This window comes from Polyodon spathula, chromosome 11, assembly GCF_017654505.1.
Source record: "Polyodon spathula isolate WHYD16114869_AA chromosome 11, ASM1765450v1, whole genome shotgun sequence".
NCBI lineage: Eukaryota > Metazoa > Chordata > Actinopteri > Acipenseriformes > Polyodontidae > Polyodon > Polyodon spathula.
The window spans coordinates 354178-379979 of NC_054544.1; the positions used below are offsets into that span (position 1 = coordinate 354178).

The 25802-nt window shown below is 45.6% G+C and overlaps 1 protein-coding gene across 3 annotated transcripts in view; it reads left to right on the forward strand.

Moving 5' to 3' along the window:
• Positions 1 to 25802, forward strand: part of LOC121323398 (semaphorin-5B-like) — a 103173-nt gene that overhangs the window by 75469 nt on the left and 1902 nt on the right. For all 3 annotated transcript variants that reach the window (XM_041264442.1, XM_041264445.1, XM_041264443.1), the window contains exons 9-21: positions 4156 to 4291; positions 4482 to 4689; positions 4776 to 4983; positions 11725 to 11842; positions 14311 to 14492; positions 15654 to 15797; positions 15925 to 16072; positions 16236 to 16461; positions 19072 to 19290; positions 21495 to 21665; positions 23246 to 23395; positions 23853 to 23897; positions 25225 to 25430. In XM_041264442.1, coding sequence (XP_041120376.1) covers positions 4156 to 4291; positions 4482 to 4689; positions 4776 to 4983; positions 11725 to 11842; positions 14311 to 14492; positions 15654 to 15797; positions 15925 to 16072; positions 16236 to 16461; positions 19072 to 19290; positions 21495 to 21665; positions 23246 to 23395; positions 23853 to 23897; positions 25225 to 25430 — 2161 coding nt within the window. The remainder of the gene's footprint in view (positions 1 to 4155; positions 4292 to 4481; positions 4690 to 4775; positions 4984 to 11724; positions 11843 to 14310; positions 14493 to 15653; positions 15798 to 15924; positions 16073 to 16235; positions 16462 to 19071; positions 19291 to 21494; positions 21666 to 23245; positions 23396 to 23852; positions 23898 to 25224; positions 25431 to 25802) is intronic.

The following is a 25802-nucleotide window of genomic DNA, read 5'->3' on the forward strand; positions in this document are numbered from 1 at the left end:
CTGCATCACTAACGTGTAAGAGCAGTGTGTATCTGCATCACTAACGTGTAAGAGCAGTGTGTATCTTCACTAACGTGTAAGAGCAGTGTGTATCTACTAACGTGTAAGAGCAGTGTGTATCTGCATCACTGACGTGTAAGAGCAGTGTGTATCTTCACTAACGTGTAAGAGCAGTGTGTATCTGCATCACTGACGTGTAAGAGCAGTGTGTATCTGCATCACGTGTAAGAGCAGTGTGTATCTGCATCACTGATGTGTAAGAGCAGTGTGTATCTGCATCACTGACGTGTAAGAGCAGAGTGTATCTGCATCACTAACGTGTAAGAGCAGAGTGTATCTGCATCACTAACGTGTAAGAGCAGTGTGTATCTGCATCACTAACGTGTAAGAGCAGTGTGTATCTGCATCACTGACGTGTAAGAGCAGTGTGTCTCTTCACTAGCGTGTAAGAGCAGTGTGTATCTGCATCACTGACGTGTAAGAGCAGTGTGTCTCTTCACTAGCGTGTAAGAGCAGTGTGTATCTTCACTAGCATGTAAGAGCAATGTGTTTTTCGAGAGTTACGATTATACTGTAAATACAGTACAAATACAATCTTGAAAAACTTCTCGCTTCTAAATCTTTTGTAGTCATCTTTGTATTACTTTAGTATAAATACATGTTAATTTGGATTCATATGTTGTTTTTTTCTGACTTTATGTGAATGAAAAGACACACATTTGCCCGTTTTCCCATTGGAAATAGTGATATTTTGAAATATCACTGTCCTGGTCACAAAAGCAAAGTTTGTGGGGAATAATAGTCATGTTCTATACTTTTGAGGTATAAGCAATTAGGAAATAACACTTACTACCCAGGAACCAAAAAAAAATAATTGTTACACGGTGTAATAATAATAATAATAATAATAATAATAATAATAATAATAATAACTTGCATTTTGGGTTTTACTTTACTTTCATTATTAGCAGTATTTATTTTCAGAAATCGCTTCTCTTCTTGTAACGGGGTCTTCTCTGAGAGGTACTTGTAAAGAGATTGCACCTTGCCACCAGAATGATTTTGAAACCATTCTTTATTTATTGAGAGGCTCCTATAACTGAATAGCAGATGAACGCATACAGCATAACATTAAAAACTGAAAGTAAATCTTTCAGGAGTGTCTCACCACAAACCCCTTCAGCTGCGTTAGTGCTGAGAAATTGGGATTCATGTATCCATAAGCGCATCTTGTAAGAACCCTTAGCTTTTATTTTCTGTCCATCGTTGGCATTACTGTGGTGCCCAGGGACAGCTTTCCAAACGTATCTTTTATAAACCAGCTCCTGATTTTTCCCTGACAAAAGCATCTGATCAGCAGTTTGTTGTGTTTCACCTTCATACAGTTCCCACATTTGCAATAGCAGCTCAGCCTCCCAGTGTGTTACCCTGCACAGTGCTGCTGGTAGACAGAGTGGATTAGCCTTCGCCTTATCACAGGGGGAAGACTAATTCTGCTCATGACCATGAGAGCTTCACTAATAGAATATGGTAATGTAATCATAAGTACAGTATCTCCGACTGCCTGAAATAAATTGCACACCTTCCACTCCAGTGCCTTGGGTTTTGTTCTAAATGGACCGTGTACAAAGCGCCCCTCCTCTTTCTGATCTACTCAGAGGCTCGGCTCCTGAGTCTGGATTCTTTCTGCTGCTGTGCTTCAAGTATCAGGACAGGTCCTTTAATCTCCCCTGTGAATGCCTGGAGGAAACCACACGTACTGATTAGGCTGCTGGTGCTTCACAGTTACAGTGGGGGTTTTCTTGTGCTCAGGACTGTAACTAAACACTGAAAACCTGTCCTTTCACGCACACGTTTGCAGGAAAGCTCTGTTTTGCCTCAAGATTATCTCGGTGCTTACAGCTGTCCTGACAATCTGGCATGTGCGGAGGGCATGCTTATTTGATATTTTACTACTTCTATTTCATCACTTACATTCTCAAGCCATATGGCTTAGGTGTACAGTAATAATATATGGTTGTGTATAAATGAATTTGCTGAACAAGACTACACCCTAAACCATAAGCTAGCCAGTGTTAAGACAATGGCAGGCTTGTCAGGACTGCTCGAGTCAGCCTGGGTTTTTGAATGCATTCCCAAGCCAGCAGACAGCCAGTATAAAGAAGCATATTAACCCCCTAGCAAAACACAAGTACCCTGTGAAGTGGAGATATGGAAGTACCGGGGAGAAGTCTGCCTCAGTAATACTATTGTGACATTTGCAAAGTGATTTGCTACACTGCTGGGCAAAAGATTTGGGCTGGGGGCAAGAAAAGGCTTTGTCATCTGTGCTGGCAGTGTTTGCTTATGCAGTGCAGAACGCTTCATACAGCTAGCCCTGTGCAAATTGCTTCATAGCCATTAGGCACTGTGCTGCTACTTCAGACTGCATCGCTGTCTTAGGCTTTTAACCTTGTTCTACATTAGGTCATTCATACAGGCATTTGAAGTATTAGTGTTACCGTCAAGGAGTTGTAAGTGTGTCTGTATCTAGCAGCTGCAAAAAAAAAATGCAGTGTAGTGTGCGAAAAAACATAGAGGAGTGTATAATGGTCTTGGAATTGCCACGTTCAAGAGCTGTGGCTAGATAATCTGTCTTGGAATCTAGGTGACCTTTTTAGAGTTTTGAGTTTAAAGTAAATGCAATTCAGTCAGAATACATGCCTCTTTTCTGATACATCATATAAAGCTTGTTTTGCAATGCACGGGTTACGTGATGACTCTTTACTCCCCTGCTGCTGAGAAGGTAAATATGTATAATATATACAACACAAAACGTTTGTATGCTCTTTCTTAAGCATTGTCAGATATCAACGTTTCATTCTGTACGTGCCGTCCGTGTCTGCTTTCTGATGTCCTGGATTTGAGTGAATCACTAGTCTGCTGGAGTTTTCCTTGAAGACAGGCCAGCACACCTTTCAAGCAAACTCGCCTGTAGTGCAGATGGTGCTGATGATCAATCCTGATTGCAGTTACCTGCCCTGGACCTTTCCTATACCCTGCAGCTGTTCAGCACAATGATTTATTTTATTGAAGTGCAATAATAAGCAGCTAAAATCTCTAGAAAATAAACAAGTACCTGTATTCCAGTTCTTGCACTTAACACCTACTGATATGAATGAAATGACTAACTTCACCTGTCTGCATCCAGATACGCTGCCAATCAACTGCATGTGTATTTAAACCAGTGCAAGACAAGAACACATTACTTACACATCCAAACACTGTAGGGACATTACATTACAAAGAGTGCAGGGCATAGTGTATGCATTGTTCACTATGCAATACCTGTGGAATATGAGAATAACTTCTCCATGCTTGCCATACTTACACTATCATTATAAGCACATAGTATAGAAGGGAGAATGTGCATGGATTACAATGTGATAGTCCAAGGGGTCTGTGATTTATTGCAGATGCGAGCTCTAGATAAATCCTCATATCATGGTTTATTAGCTCACACACAGACGCCCTCCGCAAGACCCTAGAAGCACCTGCTGAACAGTTAGGAGGTGTGCTACAGAGAAAGCATTGCTCAGATTCATTAGAGCATGCTGCTGCTGTTAGGAGGTGTGCTACAGAGAAAGCATTGCTCAGATTCATTATGCTGCTGCTGTTAGGAGGTGTGCTACAGAGAAAGCATTGCTCAGATTCATTATGCTGCTGCTGTTAGGAGGTGTGCTACAGAGAAAGCATTGCTCAGATTCATTATGCTGCTGCTGTTAGGAGGTGTGCTTCAGAGAAAGCATTGCTCAGATTCATTATGCTGCTGCTGTTAGGAGGTGTGCTACAGAGAAAGCATTGCTCAGATTCATTAGAGCATGCTGCTGCTGTTAGGAGGTGTGCTACAGAGAAAGCATTGCTCAGATTCATTAGAGCATGCTGCTGCTGTTAGGAGGTGTGCTACAGAGAAAGCATTGCTCAGATTCATTAGAGCATGCTGCTGCTGTTAGGAGGTGTGCTACAGAGAAAGCATTGCTCAGATTCATTAGAGCATGCTGCTGCTGTTAGTAGGTGTGCTACAGAGAAAGCATTGCTCAGATTCATTATGCTGCTGCTGTTTTGCCACTCAGTAAGTTTTCTTTCTCTCTTCTTTGTTTTCTCTTTAATCTGCAGTAATAGCATTGCTGCTTCAGCAGTTTGCTCTTTCAATCTCAGTGCTATAACCCAGGCATTTAACGGGCCTTTCCGCTATCAAGAAAACCCACGGTCCACATGGCTGCCTACACCGAACCCCATTCCCAACTTCCAGGTACTCTCTGCATCTGACTCAACCGGAGTCATCATTTCTTGCCTTGGTGTCTTCACTGCATTTGTTTAACACTTCCTTGATAACGGAAATATAACTGTTTTTAATTTGTAAGCACAATGCAATGCAGTTGTTTTTTGCACTGGTGTCTTCACTGAATTTTCTTTCTATAATGTGTCTGGTATCCTCTCAGTGCGGCACAGTGAATGACAACTCTCCCAATGAGAACCTGACAGAGCGCAGCCTGCAGGACGCGCAGCGCTTGTTCCTCATGAACGACGTGGTGCAGCCCGTCTCCGTGGACCCCCTCGTCACTCAGGACAATGTCCGCTTCTCCAAGCTGGTGGTGGATATCGTCCAGGGCAGGGACACGCTGCACCACGTCATGTACATCGGGACCGGTAAGAGCAGCTTGCACGCTGTTAGTCACAAACACTGCTGCTTTTTTGTTGTTTTGGTTCAGTGATTATTGTTCTTACCCAATCAGAATACGGCACCATCCTGAAGGTGCTGGCTACGTCCAATAAGAGCCTGCAGGGGTGTTTCCTGGAGGAAATGCAGCTGCTTCCACTGGGTCAACGAGAACCAATCCTGAGCCTCCAGATCCTGCACAGCGATAGGTCGCTTTTTGTGGGCTTGAACGGGAATGTGCTGAAGATCCCGCTGGAAAGGTGTTCCAGTTACAAAACTGAACGGTGAGGAAACGCTGCTTTATTATGCTAATAAGCTAACATTGGAACTATAGTACATTAACCCCCTGCAGCATTCATCCTCAGCAAATGAAACGCTATCCTGATTTTAAAAGTGCATTCAAACACAAGGACACAATGTTGTCAAAGTGGGATACAAAGAGAGGCACGGTGGCGAGCAGCGCTGGCACGCGGGGAGGCGCGGTGGTGAGCAGGACGGAGAGGTGTGGTGGCACTCTCTTTTCTATGCGCTTCACTAGTCAGGTTTTGTTTTCAATGAAAGTTTGTAATGTTTCAACTGGTAGAGGCTGCCCCGCCCAGCTGTGTGTAATTGTGAGTTTTATATATAATATATAACCCCCTGGAGCTCCGGCCCTTGCGTCTAGTTGAATACAGCCCTGTTCCAAACCAGACGGCCCTTTTGCAGGATAATAACCTCAGCGGCCACCTTGGGAGCGGACGGGTTCTTTTCAAATTAGTGTAATGACTTCCTCCCAACTCCACTCTGAAATCTCTGGACAGAGAACTTGCATTATTGGGATTGTCTGGGCCCCCCAAGAGGTTATTATTGACCTTGATGAATGAAATGTCATGTGGCTGTGATTCGTGTTCCAGTTTAAAATAAAGCAGCAGGCCTAGAGAGAACTCGGCTCCTCACTAATTCTCTCAAACTTCAAGTTTCTTTGTTATTCCTTTAAAGATCATTTGAAACACAGTGTCTACATGTCTGGCTTTTAATTGTTGATTTAAAGAATTGTCAGCGCTGTGGTAGAGGTGCTAGTTCCATTGTTTCTACAGTACTACAAGAGCATATCTTCATTTCTTAATGTGCTTTTTATATATAGACAGTGTGTGTGTGTGTGTATGTATGTATATATTTTTTTTATTTTAAATAAAGTATATGGATTACATGAGTAAATGATAAACTACCCATGAAAAATAAAGTGGCTTGACTTTTTATATGCATAAAGAAAAACTAAATGGTTCACAAGAAACAAACTTGTTTCTGAGTCAGTGTCTGTAAAAGTTCATTGTACATGTGGTTGTGCTTTGTGGAATAACGCATGACCTCTTCAATCTTCACTTCCTCCCAGTCCCTCAGAGAGCTGCCGGCAACAGAATGGCAGTGAATTTATCATCTATCAGCTTCTGTCATTAATTCAGCTTGATAAATGTCTCTATGATCCTGCTGTTGAAAAGTTCCAGTTTTGGTCTCCTGACATTTATCTGGCCCCCCCTAATACATCAAGACTAACAAACCGAATGTTGCAACCGTGGTGTCAGGCAAGCGGCTCACATTATCTCTGCGGGATGAATATGCGTCTGGTTTCTTTAGCTTCAGATTCACCAGTTTGACTGAAGCAGAACAGAAAGGTGTGCAGTAATAGAGGTCAGTACCCACTGCAAGAGAGCCCCAGCACAGAGCAGCTAGCAGTAAACGCTAGGAGAATTGAGAGAGCCCCAGCACAGAGCAGCTAGCAGTGAAGCGCTTGGAGAATTGAGAGAGCCCCAGCACAGAGCAGCTAGCAGTAAACGCTAGGAGAATTGAGAGAGCCCCAGCACAGAGCAGCTAGCAGTGAAGCGCTTGGAGAATTGAGAGAGCCCCAGCACAGAGCAGCTAGCAGTGAAGCGCTAGGAGAATTGAGAGAGCCCCAGCACAGAGCAGCTAGCAGTAAACGCTAGGAGAATTGAGAGAGCCCCAACACAGAGCAGCTAGCAGTGAAGCGCTTGGAGAATTGAGAGAGCCCCAGCACAGAGCAGCTAGCAGTGAAGCGCTTGGAGAATTGAGAGAGCCCCAGCACAGAGCAGCTAGCAGTGAAGCGCTAGGAGAATTGAGAGCGCCCCAGCACAGAGCAGCTAGCAGTGAAGCGCTAGGAGAATTGAGAGAGCCCCAGCACAGAGCAGCTAGCAGTGAAGCGCTAGGAGAATTGAGAGCGCCTCAGCACAGAGCAGCTAGCAGTGAAGCGCTTGGAGAATGGAGAGAGCCCCAGCACAGAGCAGCTAGCAGTGAAGCGCTTGGAGAATTGAGAGCGCCCCAGCACAGAGCAGCTAGCAGTGAAGCGCTTGGAGAATTGAGAGCGCCCCAGCACAGAGCAGCTAGCAGTGAAGCGCTTGGAGAAAAACAGAAAAGTAATCAAACTCAGAAAAAAAATTATTACTGGTAGCAGAGTATTTTGATTACAGTCTTGTTTCCTCTGGCACAGGCCCTGAGATTAAAGCAGTTTCTATCTTGAGGTTTGATTCGTTGCTTGGGAGGCTTGTAGGAAATGCAAGTGCCCCCAGAAAGTGAAAACCTGCTTAACTTTTTTTTTTTTTTTTAGGTCGGTGTTCTAGCTTTCTGACTGGCTTGTCACTAAAGTTACCTCTGAAGTGTTTTTTTTCCCTGTCTCTAATCTGATAACTTCCTGGTTCCACAACCCTCTGAAAACCATGCCCTCCGGTTTTAAAAAGCAGTGCTGTTTGTACTACTTGGCTGCCTGCCACCTTGTTATTTTTATGAATCAAGTTAACATGAGGAGATGTTATCATTATGCCTAAGGGCTAATTACATTTGAAAGCCTGATTTAGCATGTATTATATAGCCAGCCCTGAGTGTTCGATTTATCATGAAGGAGAAGTTGTGCTGCTGTAGCTGCTGATCTACAGGACACTGCATTGACACAGCCTGCTGTCTGCAGGAATAGACACAGACCAGTCTCTCTCTGTCTGATCTACAGGACACTGCATTGACACAGCCTGCTGCCTGCAGGAATAGACAGACAGACCAGAGTCTCTCTCTGTCTGATCTACAGGACACTGCATTGACACAGCCTGCTGCCTGCAGGAATAGACAGACAGACCAGTCTCTCTCTGTCTGATCTACAGGACACTGCATTGACACAGCCTGCTGCCTGCAAGAATAGACAGACAGACCAGTCTCTCTCTGTCTGATCTACAGGACACTGCATTGACACAGCCTGCTGCCTGCAGGAATAGACAGACAGACCAGTCTCTCTCTGTCTGATCTACAGGACACTGCATTGACACAGCCTGCTGCCTGCAGGAATAGACAGACAGACCAGTCTCTCTCTCTGATCTACAGGACACTGCATTGACACAGCCTGCTGCCTGCAGGAATAGACAGACAGACCAGAGTCTCTATCTGTCTGATCTACAGGACACTGCATTGACACAGCCTGCTGCCTGCAGGAATAGACAGACAGACCAGAGTCTCTATCTGTCTGATCTACAGGACACTGCATTGACACAGCCTGCTGCCTGCAGGAATAGACAGACAGACCAGTCTCTCTCTGTCTGATCTACAGGACACTGCATTGACACAGCCTGCTGCCTGCAGGAATAGACAGACAGACCAGAGTCTCTATCTGTCTGATCTACAGGACACTGCATTGACACAGCCTGCTGCCTGCAGGAATAGACAGACAGACCAGAGTCTCTATCTGTCTGATCTACAGGACACTGCATTGACACAGCCTGCTGCCTGCAGGAATAGACAGACAGACCAGAGTCTCTATCTGATCTACAGGACACTGCATTGACACAGCCTGCTGCCTGCAGGAATAGACAGACAGACCAGTCTCTCTCTGTCTGATCTACAGGACACTGCATTGACACAGCCTGCTGCCTGCAGGAATAGACAGACAGACCAGTCTCTCTCTGTCTGATCTACAGGACACTGCATTGACACAGCCTGCTGCCTGCAGGAATAGACAGACAGACCAGTCTCTCTCTGTCTGATCTACAGGACACTGCATTGACACAGCCTGCTGCCTGCAGGAATAGACAGACAGACCAGAGTCTCTATCTGTCTGATCTACAGGACACTGCATTGACACGGCCTGCTGCCTGCAGGAATAGACAGACAGACCAGTCTCTATCTGTCTGATCTACAGGACACTGCATTGACACAGCCTGCTGCCTGCAGGAATAGACAGACAGACAGACCAGTCTCTATCTGTCTGTTGGCAGCACAAATCAACTGGCGCAGCTGCTGTGGAGGCAAACAGATTGGAAGTGGAGTTTCACCGTTACAGAGTTGGAAGTGGAGTTTCACCGCTACAGAGTTGGAAGTGGAGTTTCACCGTTACAGAGTTGGAAGTGGAGTTTCACCGTTACAGAGTTGGAAGTGGAGTTTCACCGTTACAGAGTTGGAAGTGGAGTTTCACCGTTACACAGTTGGAAGTGGAGTTTCACCGTTACACAGTTGGAAGTGGAGTTTCACTGTTACACAGTTGGAAGTGGAGTTATGTGCATCTCTATTACAGGGTCTGAACCTGCAATATTAATATGCATGATTCAGTTGCTGGGTATTCTCCTTTGGTCACACAGTGTAAAAATCTTTTCCCAATGAAGTGAACCCGGGTTTATGTATCGCAATGTCCCACAGCAGTAAATTCACTGGATCCCTGTGTGTGTGTGTGTGTTGGGTAGTAAATTCACTGGATCCCTGTGTGCGTGTGTGTGTGTGTGTGTGTGTGTGTGTGTGTGTGTGTTGGGTAGTAAATTCACTGGATCCCTGTGTGTGTGTGTTGGGTAGTAAATTCACTGGATCCCTGTGTGTGTGTGTGTGTGTGTTGGGTAGTAAATTCACTGGATCCCTGTTTGTGTGTGTGTGTTGGGTAGTAAATTCACTGGATCCCTGTGTGTGTGTGTGTGTTGGGTAGTAAATTCACTGGATCCCTGTGTGTGTGTGTGTGTGTTGGGTAGTAAATTCACTGGATCCCTGTGTGTGTGTGTGTGTTGGGTAATAAGCTTCAGGAGTGATGGCCTTTGCCATCAAACTGCATACGTTGTTGTTTACTACTTGTTAAAATCGGTAGTACTGTATTTATTAGCATCTATAAATAAAAATCTATTATTATTAGTAGTAGTAGTAGTGGTATTGTATTATTAGTGTGTGTATTAATGAATTAGTATTAGAATTAATTGGCACTGTATCTCTGTCCCCACTAATTTTACATGAATGTTGGAATTGTGGGTGTTTTTATGGAGGGGATGTGTTCTTGACTGTGCTGCTGTGGCGCATGGCAGAGGAGTGAGGTGACTGTGTATGCAGAGTGTCAGCTCAGCATTGCTTTCAGCTGTTCTTCTTGAGTCAGTATTCCTGTAGTCTTAAGAGCTTACTAGCCTGGCTGCTTTTATTGCTGACAGTTCATCACAGTTGTTTCTTCTGTGCTAACTTTGCATATGTGAGATTTGGAGTGCGAAGGGGCTTCTTTATAAGAGGTTAATAGCAATTTCTTCTTCTCTAAGTCTTCAATAGGATAATAGGCTTACGAAACACCAGCTCAAAGATAACCACGTAGCCACATCCCTGTCTGTCAATATGATGCTCCTTAACCAAGTAAGCCATACTTTGAAGTTCAACATTTCAGAGAGAAGGAAAATAAATAGCCTTGTTGATACAGTCTTTCATCACACTCCAACTGAACTTCATTTGAATAGGTGTGTTTTAAAGATGTGTGTGAATCTAAAAAACATAAAAGCAATGTTTTAACTGTTAACCCACAAGACTTTGAAACAACACAAGATATCTAAACCTACTGACTTCCCACTTTAACATGAGGAGTGAAAGGCATACCTGTCAGGACCTGCTCCCCTGCAGCCTGTGCCCCCCTCCACTGTAACAGTGATTTAAACCAGGGCTGATCTGGATGACTGGGTTAGCATTCCCTCCAGTCCCGTAGACAGCAGTGTTGATTTTATCAGAGACTCAATGTGCTTGGCGTGGAGCCAGTGTAACGGGATGCTCCTGTCCAGGCTGTGATTGATGCCTGACTCTGACAAATTGAAAAGTCTCAGTTTTCATCGCGGGTGACAGCAAGGGCTAAATGGCACTCTGTCCTCCTTTGAGGAGGGATCTCCAGGGCCTGGTGGACCGATGAGGCTCCTGAGGCTCAGAACAGCATGCCAGTGTTCAGGCGAGACAGGGGCTTGTATCTCATTGACAGGCAGCACTAACTCCAGGAACAGGCTCCCTCTCCTCTGTGGAGGAGCACGACCAGGAGGAGATCACTGTCGAGTGTGATCTTTGTTCAGGGGTGCTCCTCCTATCTGTGCGCTAAAGGAATATGTCGCAAGGTGTTACACGCAAGGTTTTGTAAGCATATTTACTGTAAATTTGACGTTAATCCTTGATTTGAAAAATGTGCAGCAATATTGGTGCCACATTTAACACAGTACTGAAAACTAGCTCTCTTTTTCTTCTGCGAAGGAAAATGTTATTGTTTTCAGTTTTGTTTTTCAGTTTGTTGGGTGATGAAAGGTCAGTTTTCTCAAACTTGCCATTCATACGAACGCTCCTTTGTTCCTTTGGGCTGTGCCAGTTACCACATGGCTGGGGCAGTTACCACATGGCTGGGGCAGTTACCACATGGCTGAGGCAGTTACCACATGGCTGGGGCAGTTACCACAGACAGCTTTATTACATTCATGTGGAATTGTTTTCATTTAATTGCTTAGCAATTAGACTATATAGTTAAGAAGCGTACAATCCGTTTCATTGCTGGATTGAGTGCTCCACAATAAAATATTGTCTTGGGCATTATGCATTTATTTGTTTACCCCTTCAAGCAATTTTTTCCAATTATTTTTTTTCCAAGGTAACCTTTGCCCATTCCAGTAGTTTTATTTTCTAGCTGAATGAATTGGCAGTTGACAGGAATCATGAGGGTGAAATTGAGCAACTGTAGAGAAGCCCATTCCTTTTCATGCTGTTTTACAGTCCATATGTTTTCCTTTCTGCAGTATCTGTTTGGGTGCCCGGGATCCATACTGTGGCTGGGACAGCAAGCAGAGACACTGCACCACTATTGAGGACAGCTCTAACATGAGCCAGTGGAGCCAGAACATCACAGAGTGCCCGGTGAGTGCATGTTATTAGCACAGGAACAGCTCCAGCATGAGTCACAGTATCACAGAGTGCATGTTACTAGCACAGGAACAGCTCCAGCATGAGTCACAGTATCATAGAGTGCATGTTACTAGCACAGGAACAGCTCCAGCATGAGTCACAGTATCACAGAGTGCATGTTACTAGCACAGGAACAGCTCCAGCATGAGTCACAATATCACAGAGTGCATGTTATTAGCACAGGAACAGCTCCAGCATGAGTCACAGTATCACAGAGTGCATGTTACTAGCACAGGAACAGCTCCAGCATGAGTCACAGTATCACAGAGTGCATGTTACTAGCACAGGAGCAGCTCCAGCATGAGTCACAATATCACAGAGTGCATGTTACTAGCACAGGAACAGCTCCAGCATGAGTCACAGTATCACAGAGTGCATGTTACTAGCACAGGAACAGCTCCAGCATGAGTCACAGTATCACAGAGTGCATGTTACTAGCACAGGAACAGCTCCAGCATGAGTCACAGTATCACAGAGTGCATGTTACTAGCACAGGAACAGCTCCAGCATGAGTCACAGTATCACAGAGTGCATGTTACTAGCACAGGAACAGCTCCAGCATGAGTCACAATATCACAGAGTGCATGTTACTAGCACAGGAACAGCTCCAGCATGAGTCACAGTATCACAGAGTGCATGTTACTAGCACAGGAACAGCTCCAGCATGAGTCACAGTATCACAGAGTGCATGTTATTAGCACAGGAACAGCTCCAGCATGAGTCACAATATCACAGAGTGCATGTTACTAGCACAGGAACAGCTCCAGCATGAGTCACAATATCACAGAGTGCATGTTACTAGCACAGGAACAGCTCCAGCATGAGTCACAATATCACAGAGTGCATGTTACTAGCACAGGAACAGCTCCAGCATGAGTCACAGTATCACAGAGTGCATGTTACTAGCACAGGAACAGCTCCAGCATGAGTCACAATATCACAGAGTGCATGTTACTAGCACAGGAACAGCTCCAGCATGAGTCACAACATCAGAGAGTGCATGTTATTAGCACAGGAACAGCTCCAGCATGAGTCACAATATCACAGAGTGCATGTTACTAGCACAGGAACAGCTCCAGCATGAGTCACAATATCACAGAGTGCATGTTACTAGCACAGGAGCAGCTCCAGCATGAGTCACAGTATCACAGAGTGCATGTTACTAGCACAGGTACAGCTCCAGCATGAGTCACAACATCACAGAGTGCATGTTATTAGCACAGGAACAGCTCCAGCATGAGTCACAACATCACAGAGTGCATGTTATTAGCACAGGAACAGCTCCAGCATGAGTCACATCACAGAGTGCATGTTACTAGCACAGGAACAGCTCCAGCATGAGTCACAGTATCACAGAGTGCATGTTATTAGCACAGGAACAGCTCCAGCATGAGTCACAACATCACAGAGTGCATGTTATTAGCACAGGAACAGCTCCAGCATGAGTCACAACATCACAGAGTGCATGTTATTAGCACAGGAACAGCTCCAGCATGAGTCACAATATCACAGAGTGCATGTTATTAGCACAGGAACAGCTCCAGCATGAGTCACAATATCACAGAGTGCATGTTACTAGCACAGGAACAGCTCCAGCATGAGTCACAATATCACAGAGTGCATGTTATTAGCACAGGAACAGCTCCAGCATAAGCCACAGCATCTTTAATCTTAACTGTTTTTAGGTCTAGTTTCCCATGTCATGTTCTAAAATGTGCCTGACCTGTCCTTCAGGGGGCTCCTTTAAAACATACACATGTTCCAGAGACCAAGTGCTCTATTCTGTGAATGCACAGGGCTTTGCAGTTCTGTCAGTGTTCTCTATTATGTGAATACACAGGGCTTTGCAGTTCTGTCAGAGTTCTCTATTATGTGAATGCACAGGGCTTTGCAGTTCTGTCAGTGTTATCTCTATTCTGTGAATGCACAGGGCTTTGCAGTTCTGTCAGTGTTATCTCTATTATGTGAATGCACAGGGCTTTGCAGTTCTGTCAGTGTTCTCTATTATGTGAATGCACAGGGCTTTGCAGTTCTAGCAGTGTTATCTCTATTATGTGAATGCACAGGGCTTTGCAGTTCGGTCAGTGTTATCTATATTCTGTGAATGCACAGGGCTTTTCAGTTCTGTCAGTGTTATCTCTATTCTCTGAATGCACAAGTCTTTGCAATTCTGTAAGTGTTATCTCTATTCTGTGAATGCATAGGGCTTTGTAGTTCTATTCTGTGAATGTACAGGGTTTTGCAGTTATGTCATGGAATCTCTAAAGCAGAGCCTTCTGCACTGTTGTTAGTGATGTATATCATCAAGCTGCAAGGCCTTTGTTTCTGAAGTTTGGAAACTTCCCTTTTTATAATTGAGATGCATTGTTCTTGTCTGACCCTAATCACTGCTTGACTGTCCCCATGAAATAATTACCCAGGTGAAGAACTTAACTGTGAACGGTGCTTTTGGGCCCTGGTCACCATGGCAACAGTGCAAGCACGATGACGGCGACACTACCGGGGCCTGCATGTGCCGCTCCAGGTCATGTGACAGCCCGCCCCCTCTCTGCGGAGGCAGTGACTGTGAGGGACCCACCATGGAGGTCTCCAACTGCTCCAGGTAATGAGGATGTGGGTGCTCTGTGTGGGTCTGTGTTAATAAGCAGAGCCAGCGAAATGTAATTGAATTTCTTGGAGTCTGTCCAGTGTGGCATCCCAGTGCAGGTGCCCAACAGTCATAGTAGTTGGTTAGCAGCTCCTGTTCTTGTGCCTCATAGAATACAGAGCAGTAATAACGGATACCCTCTGGAAGTGTGCAGGTTTACAATGTGAGTCTGGAGGTATCATCTAAAAACAAAAAATAATTCCTACATTTAAAAACATACAGTGGTCCTGAGGGAGGAGAATGTTTCTCCTGAGGGAAGAGAATGTGTTTCCTGAGGGAAGAGAATGTGTTTCCTGAGCATCTTGGATTGCTGGAGGTGACCAGGCAGTATCCTGACACCCCAAGGTTTGGCTGAGGTCTCTTTTGGAAAAGGCAGCTACTGGCATCCAAGCGGTCGCTTGAATATCTGAGGATCTGGGGCTGAATAAAAACAGTGAAACATTTACCTCTAAATGTATCCCCTCCCTTTTCAAGCCTTCCGGTGAAGGAGCTGCTTTCTCTCTCCAGGCGCCAGTGTTTTTAAAGGCCAGGTTAGCCTGCATTTGCTGCAGACCCCACTTTGTCCAAGTCTGTGTTTGCAGGCATGACCCAGTTGTAATGATTGAGAAATGTCCTCTTTAGGACTATGCACAAATAGAGAGCTGCATTTTATCCGCTGCACAACTCTGTGAGATTAAAAGGCAGTTTTCAGAATTAGATTGGGTCTTACTGGGACTTGCAATTAAATCATAAAACTACAACTCCAGAACAAAGCACTTTAGCAAATTGAGGAGCGTTCCCTCACTTGAACTTAACGTTCCAGCTCCAGTCTATCAGCAATGCTTTTTAATTAACACAGTATTAGAAAATCTAATTGGTGAATGCTATGGTAAGGGCTGTACAACAAGGGCTTTAACATGAAAGGAGAAAGTGCTTGGCAAAGCTGACATCTCAAGTCCTTGCTTCTGTACTTTATTGACGCTGAGATCTCAAGACCTTGCTTCCATACTGTATTGAAGCTGAGATCTCTAGTCCTTGCTTCCATACTGTATTGAAGCTGAAGGACTCTTCAGTAAGCCAGTCAGCGGGGAGCACAGGGCCCTGCTCGTGCTGACCACTTTCTTCCATTTTATTTAGGAATGGTGGCTGGACACCATGGTCATCGTGGGCTCAGTGCAGCACTACGTGTGGGATAGGCTTCCAGGTCCGGCAGCGATCCTGCAGTAACCCCTCCCCGCGGCACGGGGGCAGAGTCTGTGTGGGGCAGAGCCGAGAGGAGAGGTAAGGGTGCCGCCTTAGTGAGCTTCTCTTGTTGACTGTATCTCCTCGCATTGACTGATGTTAATTCAAGCTTGGTTTGTGAAAGGTGTGTACTGCAGGGCATGACTGACTGTTCTTTTTTCAACAGGTTCTGCAATGAGAATAATCCATGTCCATTGCCCATATTTTGGTCATCATGGGGATCGTGGAGCAAATGCAGCTCGGAGTGTGGCGGAGGGATACATTCCAGAATCCGGAACTGTGAAAACGGGAACAGCTGTCCAGGGTGTGCTTTGGTAAGTGTGAAAGAAGCCAGTTAATGAGGCCAGTGATAACATGGCACTTTGCCTCAAGTGCAGTAGATGTTTTAATAGCGTTGGACGAGGACCGTGTTGGAACGTTGTGAAATCAGTGTGGCACTGCTGTCCCTGCTCTGTGCTGATCCTGGGCTCCCCACAGGAGTACAAAGCCTGCAACCTGGAGTCGTGTCCGGAGGTGAGACGGAGCACTCCGTGGACTCCTTGGATGCCAGTGAACGTCACGCAGGCCGGGGTGCGGCAGGAGCAGAGGCTACGCTACACCTGCCGAGCTCAGCTGGCCGACCCCCACGAGCTGCAGTTCGGAAAGCGCAAGGTGGAGACTCGCTTCTGCCCCAGCGACGGCTTCTCTGCTTGCGAAACTGACTGTAAGTTTGCTTTTCAGTGTCTCAAAGTTTATTGCAGGTCTTGTGCCTCCAGTATGAATACCAGCATCAGTGTGGTGAACAATACTGTGGTGAACGCCTCAGTACGTACTAGGGGTGGGCAACAATGTATACTGTACTGCAGGAATTAGTATATTGCTATCTACATATACATACACACACACACACTACCGGTCAAAAGTTTTAGAATAAACAATTGGAGATAAAAAAAAAAATCATGGAATCATTTTGTTTAACAAAATTTAATCTAAATGTTGGACTCAAAGTAGCTACCTTTTGCAGATATAACAGCCGAATACACTCGTGGAATTCTTTCTACAATGGAAATCAAATATTGTTCGGAAAGTTCTTCCCAACACTGTTGCAGAAGTTCCCACAAATGTGTTGCACTTGTAGGTTGCTTTGCTTTCACCCTTCTGTCCAGTTCATCCCGAACCAGCTTGATGGGGTTTAAGTCTGGAGACTGTGCTGGCCATTCCATGATTTGAAGCCTACCGTCTTATTTTTGTCTTCTAAGGTAGTTCTGACATAGCCTGGAGGTATGTTTTGGATCATTATCTTATACCAGATGGTACTGCATGGCGCTGCAAAATGCTGTGGTAGCCGTTTTGGTTCAGGGTACCACTCACTCTGTGCAAGTCGACGACTCTGGATCCAGCAAGAGAGCCCCAGACCATCACGCTTCCTCCTCCATGTTTGACAGTTGGTGTCACACACCGAAGAACCACCCTTTCGCCTACTCGACGGCGTACAAAAACCCTGCGTGATGAACCGAAGATTTCAAATTTTGATTCAGCGGTCCATAAGACCTTCTTCCAGTCTTCAGTAGTCCACTGGCGGTGCTTCATGGTCCAGGCAAGCCTCTTTTTCTTATTTTGCCATCTTAGCAATGGCTTTCTTACTGCCACTCGACCTGTCAAACCTGCAGCTCGAAGTCTTCTCTTCACAGTTGAAACTGAGACTTGCTTACTTCAACCAGTGTTAAGCTATGCTTGAAGCTGTTGTCCTGTGAGCCACCTATCACGCAAGCTGTTAACTCTCAGAAACTTGTCTTCTGATTCTGTTGTGGCTTTGGGTCTGCCAGACCTCTTCCTGTCAGAGTTTCCTCCAGTTTCCAAGTGCCTTTTGATGGTATAGGAAACTGTACTCACTGACACCTTGGCTTTCTTTGCAATTTCTCTAAAGGAAAATTGCAAAGTCAGTCTGTCTTCCTTTTGTTAATAGCCATTTTCTTGCCATTATGATAGCAATATACTATTTCCTGCAGTACAATACTGTTCAAATAATGCTTAAGAGGGTGTAGTAACACAGTCTGTTCCAACACTGCTTTTATACAGACAGAGGGTTTGTAAGTAATCAACAAAAGTTGGGACACCTGTAGGAATTGTTAGCATCAACTTTCAAGGCTTAATTTACTTCCATTGCTGCAGAACAGCTGTAAGTTGTTAACCCATTACTTGTTCCCTGAAAAAGGCCTTTTTGTATAACTCTGAAATGTACATTATTCTTCAGTTTTTGGTAACCTAAACTTTTTTTTAACCTCTGGCAGTTTACCGCTTACCTTTGTACCATTTCAGGTTATTCACTGGACTTGAACTGCTTAAATTTCAATAAAAACTGGAAAAATGGGGGTGTTCTAAAACTTTTGACCGGTAGTGTATATGTACTGTATATACTCACTATATATGCTGTATGTATCTGGTGTCTGATCTGTAGAAGATCGTGTGGCTCTGATACTGTGGTGAAAGCCTCACTATATACTGTATGTATCTGGCGTCTGATCTGTAGAAGATCGTGTGGCTCTGATACTTTGGTGAATGCCTCACTATATACTGTATGTATCTGGTGTCTGATCTGTAGAAGATCATGTGGCTCTGATACTGTGGTGAAAGCCTCACTATATACTGTATGTATCTGGTGTCTGATCTGTAGAAGATCATGTGGCTCTGATACTGTGGTGAAAGCCTCACTATATACTGTATGTATCTGGCGTCTGATCTGTAGAAGATCATGTGGCTCTGATACTTTGGTGAAGGCCTCACTATATACTGTATGTATCTGGTGTCTGATCTGTAGAAGATCATGTGGCTCTGATACTGTGGAGAAAGCCTTACTATATGCTGTATGTATCTGGTGTCTGATCTGTAGAAGATCATGTGGCTCTGATACTGTAGTGAAAGCCTCACTATATACTGTATGTATCTGGTGTCTGATCTGTAGAAGATCGTGTGGCTCTGATACTGTGGTGAAAGCCTCACTATATACTGTATGTATCTGGTGTCTGATCTGTAGAAGATCATGTGGCTCTGATACTGTGGTGAAAGCCTCACTATATACTGTATGTATCTGGTGTCTGATCTGTAGAAGATCATGTGGCTCTGATACTGTGGTGAAAGCCTCACTATATACTGTATGTATCTGGTGTCTGATCTGTAGAAGATCATGTGGCTCTGATACTGTGGTGAAAGCCTCACTATATACTGTATGTATCTGGTGTCTGATCTGTAGAAGATCATGTGGCTCTGATACTGTGGAGAAAGCCTTACTATATGCTGTATGTATCTGGTGTCTGAGCCCTCTTTGCTCTGGCAGCTCTGGTTGAAGATCTGCGGAGGAGTGGCCAGCCCTCATCTCGCAGTGCTAACGGCGGCTGGTCGAACTGGTCGGGCTGGTCCTCGTGCTCCCAGGACTGCGAGACAGGCTACAGGACCAGGAAGAGAACCTGCACCAGCCCTGAGCCCAGGAACGGGGGGCTGCCCTGCGTGGGCTCGGCTGTGGAGTACCAGGATTGCAACACCCAGCCCTGCCCTGGTAACTCTTTGCAGAGCTGGTGGTGGGGGCTTATCGACTGACACAGTTCATTTTCAAATAAACACATTGTTATTAGTAGGAGTAACATTTAGCTACTGCAGTATTGTTCACATTGCCATTCAGCAAGGCAAACAGGGCACAGTGTGTTAGGAATCACACGGCATGCATGCTGTACACTGTGCATTCAAGCCATTTCACTCATTTAGTTTTTTGCACCAGTCTTGACTCTATTTGTATTATTTCAGTATGGCTCCATCTTAAATCTTCTCTTGAATATAAACAAGCTCATTCTGTGTGTCAATTCAACACTTTCAGCTGTCATGTACTTAGCATTTTTTGTCACACCTGTCTAAATGGTGGTACTGTTTATTCAACACTTTGTGACTCTGCCTTTGTAAGGAATGGTTTGCATGAAATCTGACCCTGCTGAAGGCCCCATTCTGACCTCACACTAATACTTGTTGTCAAACACCTGCAGTGTCGCATGGAGCGATTCAGCGTACGTGCTGTTGAGATAGATCAGTGTGTGTGCGGTATCATTCTTGTCTTGTATTCGTGTTCGTGTTGATCAGGTCTGTGTGGTGTTTGTCTTGTATTCGTGTTCGTGTTGATCAGGTCTGTGTGGTGTTTGTCTTGTATTCGTGTTCGTGTTGATCAGGTCTGTGTGGTGCTTGTCTTGTATTCGTGTTCGTGTTGATCAGGTCTGTGTGGTGCTTGTCTTGTATTCGTGTTCGTGTTGATCAGGTCTGTGTGGTGTTTGTCTTGTATTCGTGTTCGTGTTGATCAGGTCTGTGTGGTGTTTGTCTTGTATTCGTGTTCGTGTTGATCAGGTCTGTGAGGTGTTTGTCTTGTATTCGTGTTCGTGTTGATCAGGTCTGTGTGGTGTTTGTCTTGTCTTGTGTTCGTGTTGATCAGGTCTGTGTGGTGCTTGTCTTATATTCGTGTTCGTGTTGATCAGGTCTGTGTGGTGTTTGTCTTGTATTCGTGTTCGTGTTGATCAGGTCTGTGTGGTGCTTGTCTTGTGTTCGTGTTGATCAGGTCTGTGTGGTGTTTGTCTTGTATTCGTGTTCGTGTTGATCAGGTCTGTGTGGTGTTTGTCTTGTATTCGTGTTCGTGTTGATCAGGTCTGTGTGGTGTTTGTCTTGTATTCGTGTTCGTGTTGATCAGGTCTGTGTGGTGTTTGTCTTGTATTCGTGTTCGTGTTGATCAGGTCTGTGTGGGTGTCTTGTCTTCGTGTTCGTGTTGATCAGGTCTGTGTGGTGTTTGTCTTGTATTCGTGTTCGTGTTGATCAGGTCTGTGTGGTGCTTGTCTTGTGTTCGTGTTGATCAGGTCTGTGTGGTGCTTGTCTTGTATTCGTGTTCGTGTTGATCAGGTCTGTGTGGTGCTTGTCTTGTATTCGTGTTCGTGTTGATCAGGTCTGTGTGGTGTTTGTCTTGTATTCGTGTTCGTGTTGATCAGGTCTGTGTGGTGTTTGTCTTGTATTCGTGTTCGTGTTGATCAGGTCTGTGTGGTGCTTGTCTTGTATTCGTGTTCGTGTTGATCAGGTCTGTGTGGTGCTTGTCTTGTGTTCGTGTTGATCAGGTCTGTGTGGTGCTTGTCTTGTATTCGTGTTCGTGTTGATCAGGTCTGTGTGGTGCTTGTCTTGTATTCGTGTTCGTGTTGATCAGGTCTGTGTGGTGCTTGTGTTCGTGTTGATCAGGTCTGTGTGGCGTTTGTCTTGTGTTCGTGTTGATCAGGTCTGTGTGGTGCTTGTCTTGTGTTCGTGTTGATCAGGTCTGTGTGGTGCTTGTCTTGTGTTCGTGTTGATCAGGTCTGTGTGGTGCTTGTCTTGTGTTCGTGTTGATCAGGTCTGTGTGGTGCTTGTCTTGTATTCGTGTTCGTGTTGATCAGGTCTGTGTGGTGCTTGTGTTCGTGTTGATCAGGTCTGTGTGGCGTTTGTCTTGTATTCGTGTTCGTGTTGATCAGGTCTGTGTGGTGTTTGTCTTGTATTGTGTTCGTGTTGATCAGGTCTGTGTGGTGTTTGTCTTGTGTTCGTGTTGATCAGGTCTGTGTGGCGTTTGTCTTGTATTCGTGTTCGTGTTGATCAGGTCTGTGTGGTGTTTGTCTTGTATTCGTGTTCGTGTTGATCAGGTCTGTGTGGCGTTTGTCTTGTATTCGTGTTCGTGTTGATCAGGTTTGTTTCTCTTCCTCTCATGTGTTTCAGTGATGGGAGCCTGGTCCTGCTGGTCCTCATGGTCCCAGTGCTCTGCCACGTGTGGAGGTGGGCACTACCAGCGCACTCGCACCTGTACCAACCCAGCACCCGCAAACGAGGGAGACATCTGCATTGGGCTTCACACCGAGGAGGCTCTCTGCAACACACACCCCTGTGAAGGTACTGCATGCGGGCTTCTCACTGAGGAGGCTTCCTGCAACGCACACCCCTGTGAAGGTACTGCATGTGGGCTTCTCACCGAGGAGGCTCCCTGCAACGCACACCCCTGTGAAGGTGTTGCATGTGGGCTTCTCACTGAGGAGGCTCCCTGCAACACACTCCTGTAAAGGTACTGCATGTGGTCTTCACACTGAGGGGCTCCCTGCAACGCACACCCCTGTGAAGGTACTGCATGTGGGCTTCTCACTGAGGAGGCTCCCTGCAACGCACACCCCTGTGAAGGTACTGCATGTGGTCTTCACACTGAGAGGCTCCCTGCAACGCACACCCCTGTGAAGGTACTGCATGTGGTCTTCTCACTGAGGAGGCTCCCTGCAACGCACACCCCTGTGAAGGTACTGCATGTGGGCTTCTCACTGAGGAGGCTTCCTGCAACGCACACCCCTGTGAAGGTACTGCATGTGGGCTTCACACTGAGGGGCTCCCTGCAACGCACACCCCTGTGAAGGTACTGCATGTGGGCTTCTCACTGAGGAGGCTCCCTGCAACGCACACTCCTGTGAAGGTACTGCATGTGGGCTTCTCACTGAGGAAACTTCCTGCAACGCACACCCCTGTGAAGGTACTGCATGTGGGCTTCACACTGAGGGGCTCCCTGCAACGCACACCCCTGTGAAGGTACTGCATGTGGGTTTCTCACTGAGGGGGCTTCCTGCAACGCACACCCCTGTGAAGGTACTGCATGTGGGCTTCACACTGAGGGGCTCCCTGCAATGCACACCCCTGTGAAGGTACTGCATGTGGGCTTCTCACTGAGGAGGCTTCCTGCAACGCACACCCCTGTGAAGGTACTGCATGTGGGCTTCACACTGAGGGGCTCCCTGCAATGCACACCCCTGTGAAGGTACTGCATGTGGGCTTCACACTGAGGGGCTCCCTGCAACGCACACCCCTGTGAAGGTACTGCATGTGGGCTTCACACTGGCTGGACGTTTGGGTGTTTTGCTTCTGTGGCTGTTTGGTAGGGATGGATGTACGATTCACATTGTACAGCAATCCAGGCCCCTCCAGGCTTTACTGTTTGCTTAATTAGATTCACCTAGAGTTGGTTTGTCTGAAGCTTCAGTTTTCCATCCTTGCTATTAGTAACTCATACATACTATGAGAACACATGGAAAGCTTTGAGCTAGCAGACCAGAAGACTGCACACCTGTTTTATTACTAAAGTTAATGAGAAGACATCCTTGTATTGCTATTTACTGTGTAAGACACATTGCAGTAGAACCTTCTCGCTGTATCAAACATGGTAGAATATGAGCTGTTTGTATTCCTCGCTGGGAAATGTAACACATCCCTAATGTTCTTTATTAAGCACTGAAACTGTGACCCATTTACTCACACAACAAACATAGATTTGAGTACAAATAGAAAACCTTTTTTAATTGGCTCTTTTTTGTTGTTGTTTCTCTAGCAATTATGGGAAACATAGGTTAAGGTTAAAAAGAAATATAAAATTACAGAACATAAATATGACAACCCAATTAGACGAGTCTGGGCTCTGATCGTTCCTGTGTGTTTAGGTGGCTGGACGGACTGGTCTGAGTGGAGCCTGTGTAATGAGGAAGGTCTGCAGCTCCGCAGCCGGCACTGTGAGGTTCACAACCCGGGCTCCTCTCAGTGCCTCGGGAACGGCACGGAGCACAGGGAGTGCATGTACAACGAGATCCCAGGTACAGAACCGACTCCCACCGCATAGCACTGCAATACATCTCAGGCTTTGTCATGTGCCTAATTTAGACACATCACAGGCTCGGGTGTAACTAATTAAGCTCATATTAAATATGCTAAACCTGGTGTGGCTTAAACGACAATGCAACAGGAGTGTTTTCTGTCACACAAGCTGTGGATGCCCTGGCGGATTGAGCTAGCTGGCCAGTTTAGTATTCTATTCTGTTCTATTCTATTTATTATACACATACTCATGTGCATGTATTGGGGTGAAGGAGGGATGAGAAGGTAGGTACATTGTCATGCTTTAAAACTTTAGCCTGGGAATCAGTCTGGAAAGTGTGAGGTGACTATTTTGTGTATTGGAATTCAATGCAAGTGGCTAAACTAACCGGTCCTGTAATGTGATGATTTATCATTCCCCTCGTCTCACTTTGTCATCTTTTTATTCTGTTGCAGTGATCCTGCCAGCATCAAGTTTCGACAAGAACCTGCAATGTGGAGGTAAACGAGTTCACGTGATCGCTTTTCCACTCCTGTGTGTGTGCGTGGGTTTTATCATTTTAATCTATTTTCATTCCTCCGACTTTCATCTCTGCAGAAAGAAGTGACAAGAACTGACAAGCACGCTCAACTCTGCTCTGCTGCTGCTCAGCTCAGCTCTGCTCTGCTGCTGCTCTACTCTGCTCAGCTCTGCTGCTGCTCTGCTTTGCTCTGTTCAGTTCAGCTCTGCTCTGTAGTGCTGCTGCTCAGCTCAGCTCTGCTGCTGCTGTGCTCTGCTCAGTTCAGTTCAGTTCATCTCTGCTCTGCAGTGCTGCTGCTCAGCTCTGCTCTGCTCTGCTCTGCTCAGCTCTGCTCTGCTCTGCTCTGCTCTGCTCTGCTCTGCTCAGCTCAGCTGTGCTCTGCTCAGCTCAGCTCAGCTCTGCTTTGCTGCTGCTCAGCTCTGCTCTGCTCAGTTCAGCTGTGCTGTGCTGTGCGCTGGGATTTTGTTTTCAACTGAGATCAGAGGAGGATCTGCAGGATAACATAACAGCTTGAAATGCATTTTCTGCTCATCCCAAGTCTTGTTTGAGCTTTCGTTCTAAGTCGATCATACTGTATGCGGCCCCGTTACTGTAACACTTGTTCTTGGAACAAAAGCTCCCTGTGATGGACTTGTTTACGATATATTGTAGGCGCATTCCAATTTTTTTTTTAATATATTGTAGGCGCGTTCCAATATATTTTTGATATATTGTTTACCTTCAACATTTTGTTAATGTGACAGTAATGGACTTTTGAAACCAAAGTTACACCAAAGCAGGGCTTGAGTGGGACTGTCCTGCAGTTCACAAGGGGAAATACAAGCAGATGTTGTTTAACTATTAAAGGTTTTCTATGCAGTTACATTCCCAATGGCACTCAGTACAGGACGGGCTGGTTTGGCAGTACAGCAGGACTGACTTGCATGGGTTCAAGTCGTGTTCTAACACATTTCTCTCTGACCTGCAGTCAGCTGCTCACAGTGGTGTAGAGCACTCTTTATATTCAGCAGCAAGCCCATTCAGGGTTCAAACCCACAAGTTCCCAATTAAACCAGGCCTCCAAGCTGAGCAGGAGGCTGCTTGGTTGGGCACCTCTTTCAGTAGCAGCGCCTATTAAATGGGCAAGCTGCAATAAGCTACTCGTTTCCAAGGTTTCCAAACTTGCAAATGAATTTTGTGAATGAAGCACAGCATGCCTCTAAAATTAAGGACTGTTATTTCAGTAAATACCTTCATACGATGAACTTCCAGTTTCTCATTTGCTTGACTAAAGTGGTTGGCTCGTTGCTTATGTTGTGTGTGTGCAGGTTACAGTCTGGTTCACCTGATTGCCACTGGTGTTTCCTGCTGCATTGGTGCCAGTCTGCTGACGTACCTGATCTATGCGTACTGGCAGAAGTGCCAGAAACAGACCCAGGAATCAGCGGTGATCCACCCGAGCACGCCCAACCATCTGAACTACAAGGGGAACACCACGCCAAAGAATGAGAAGTACACGCCCATGGAGTTTAAGGTAGGAGACGATTGTTAGCTGGGGCGAGGGATACAGAAACTAGGGCAGCAAACTCCTCTAGGAACATTAGGGATCTCTTTGTTATAGGTCAGATCATCCTGTCTGTGAGGGTGAGGGCTGGAGTGTGTTTGCTATGAACTGACTTAGCTTTGTTAGCTGACATTTGAATCATGTTTTTAGGATGCATTTGCTCCTTGTGGGTAAACTACAATATTAACCATAGCATGCATACACAGTACACAAAGCCAAAATAAACACAGGGTTCTATTTACAAGGGCATTACCAGTCTGCTTAATGAAATGACTATCCTCTAGAAAGGAAACCTCCTAATCTCACAGCCTGCTATCTCCTCCCAGTGCTCAGTTATTGCTC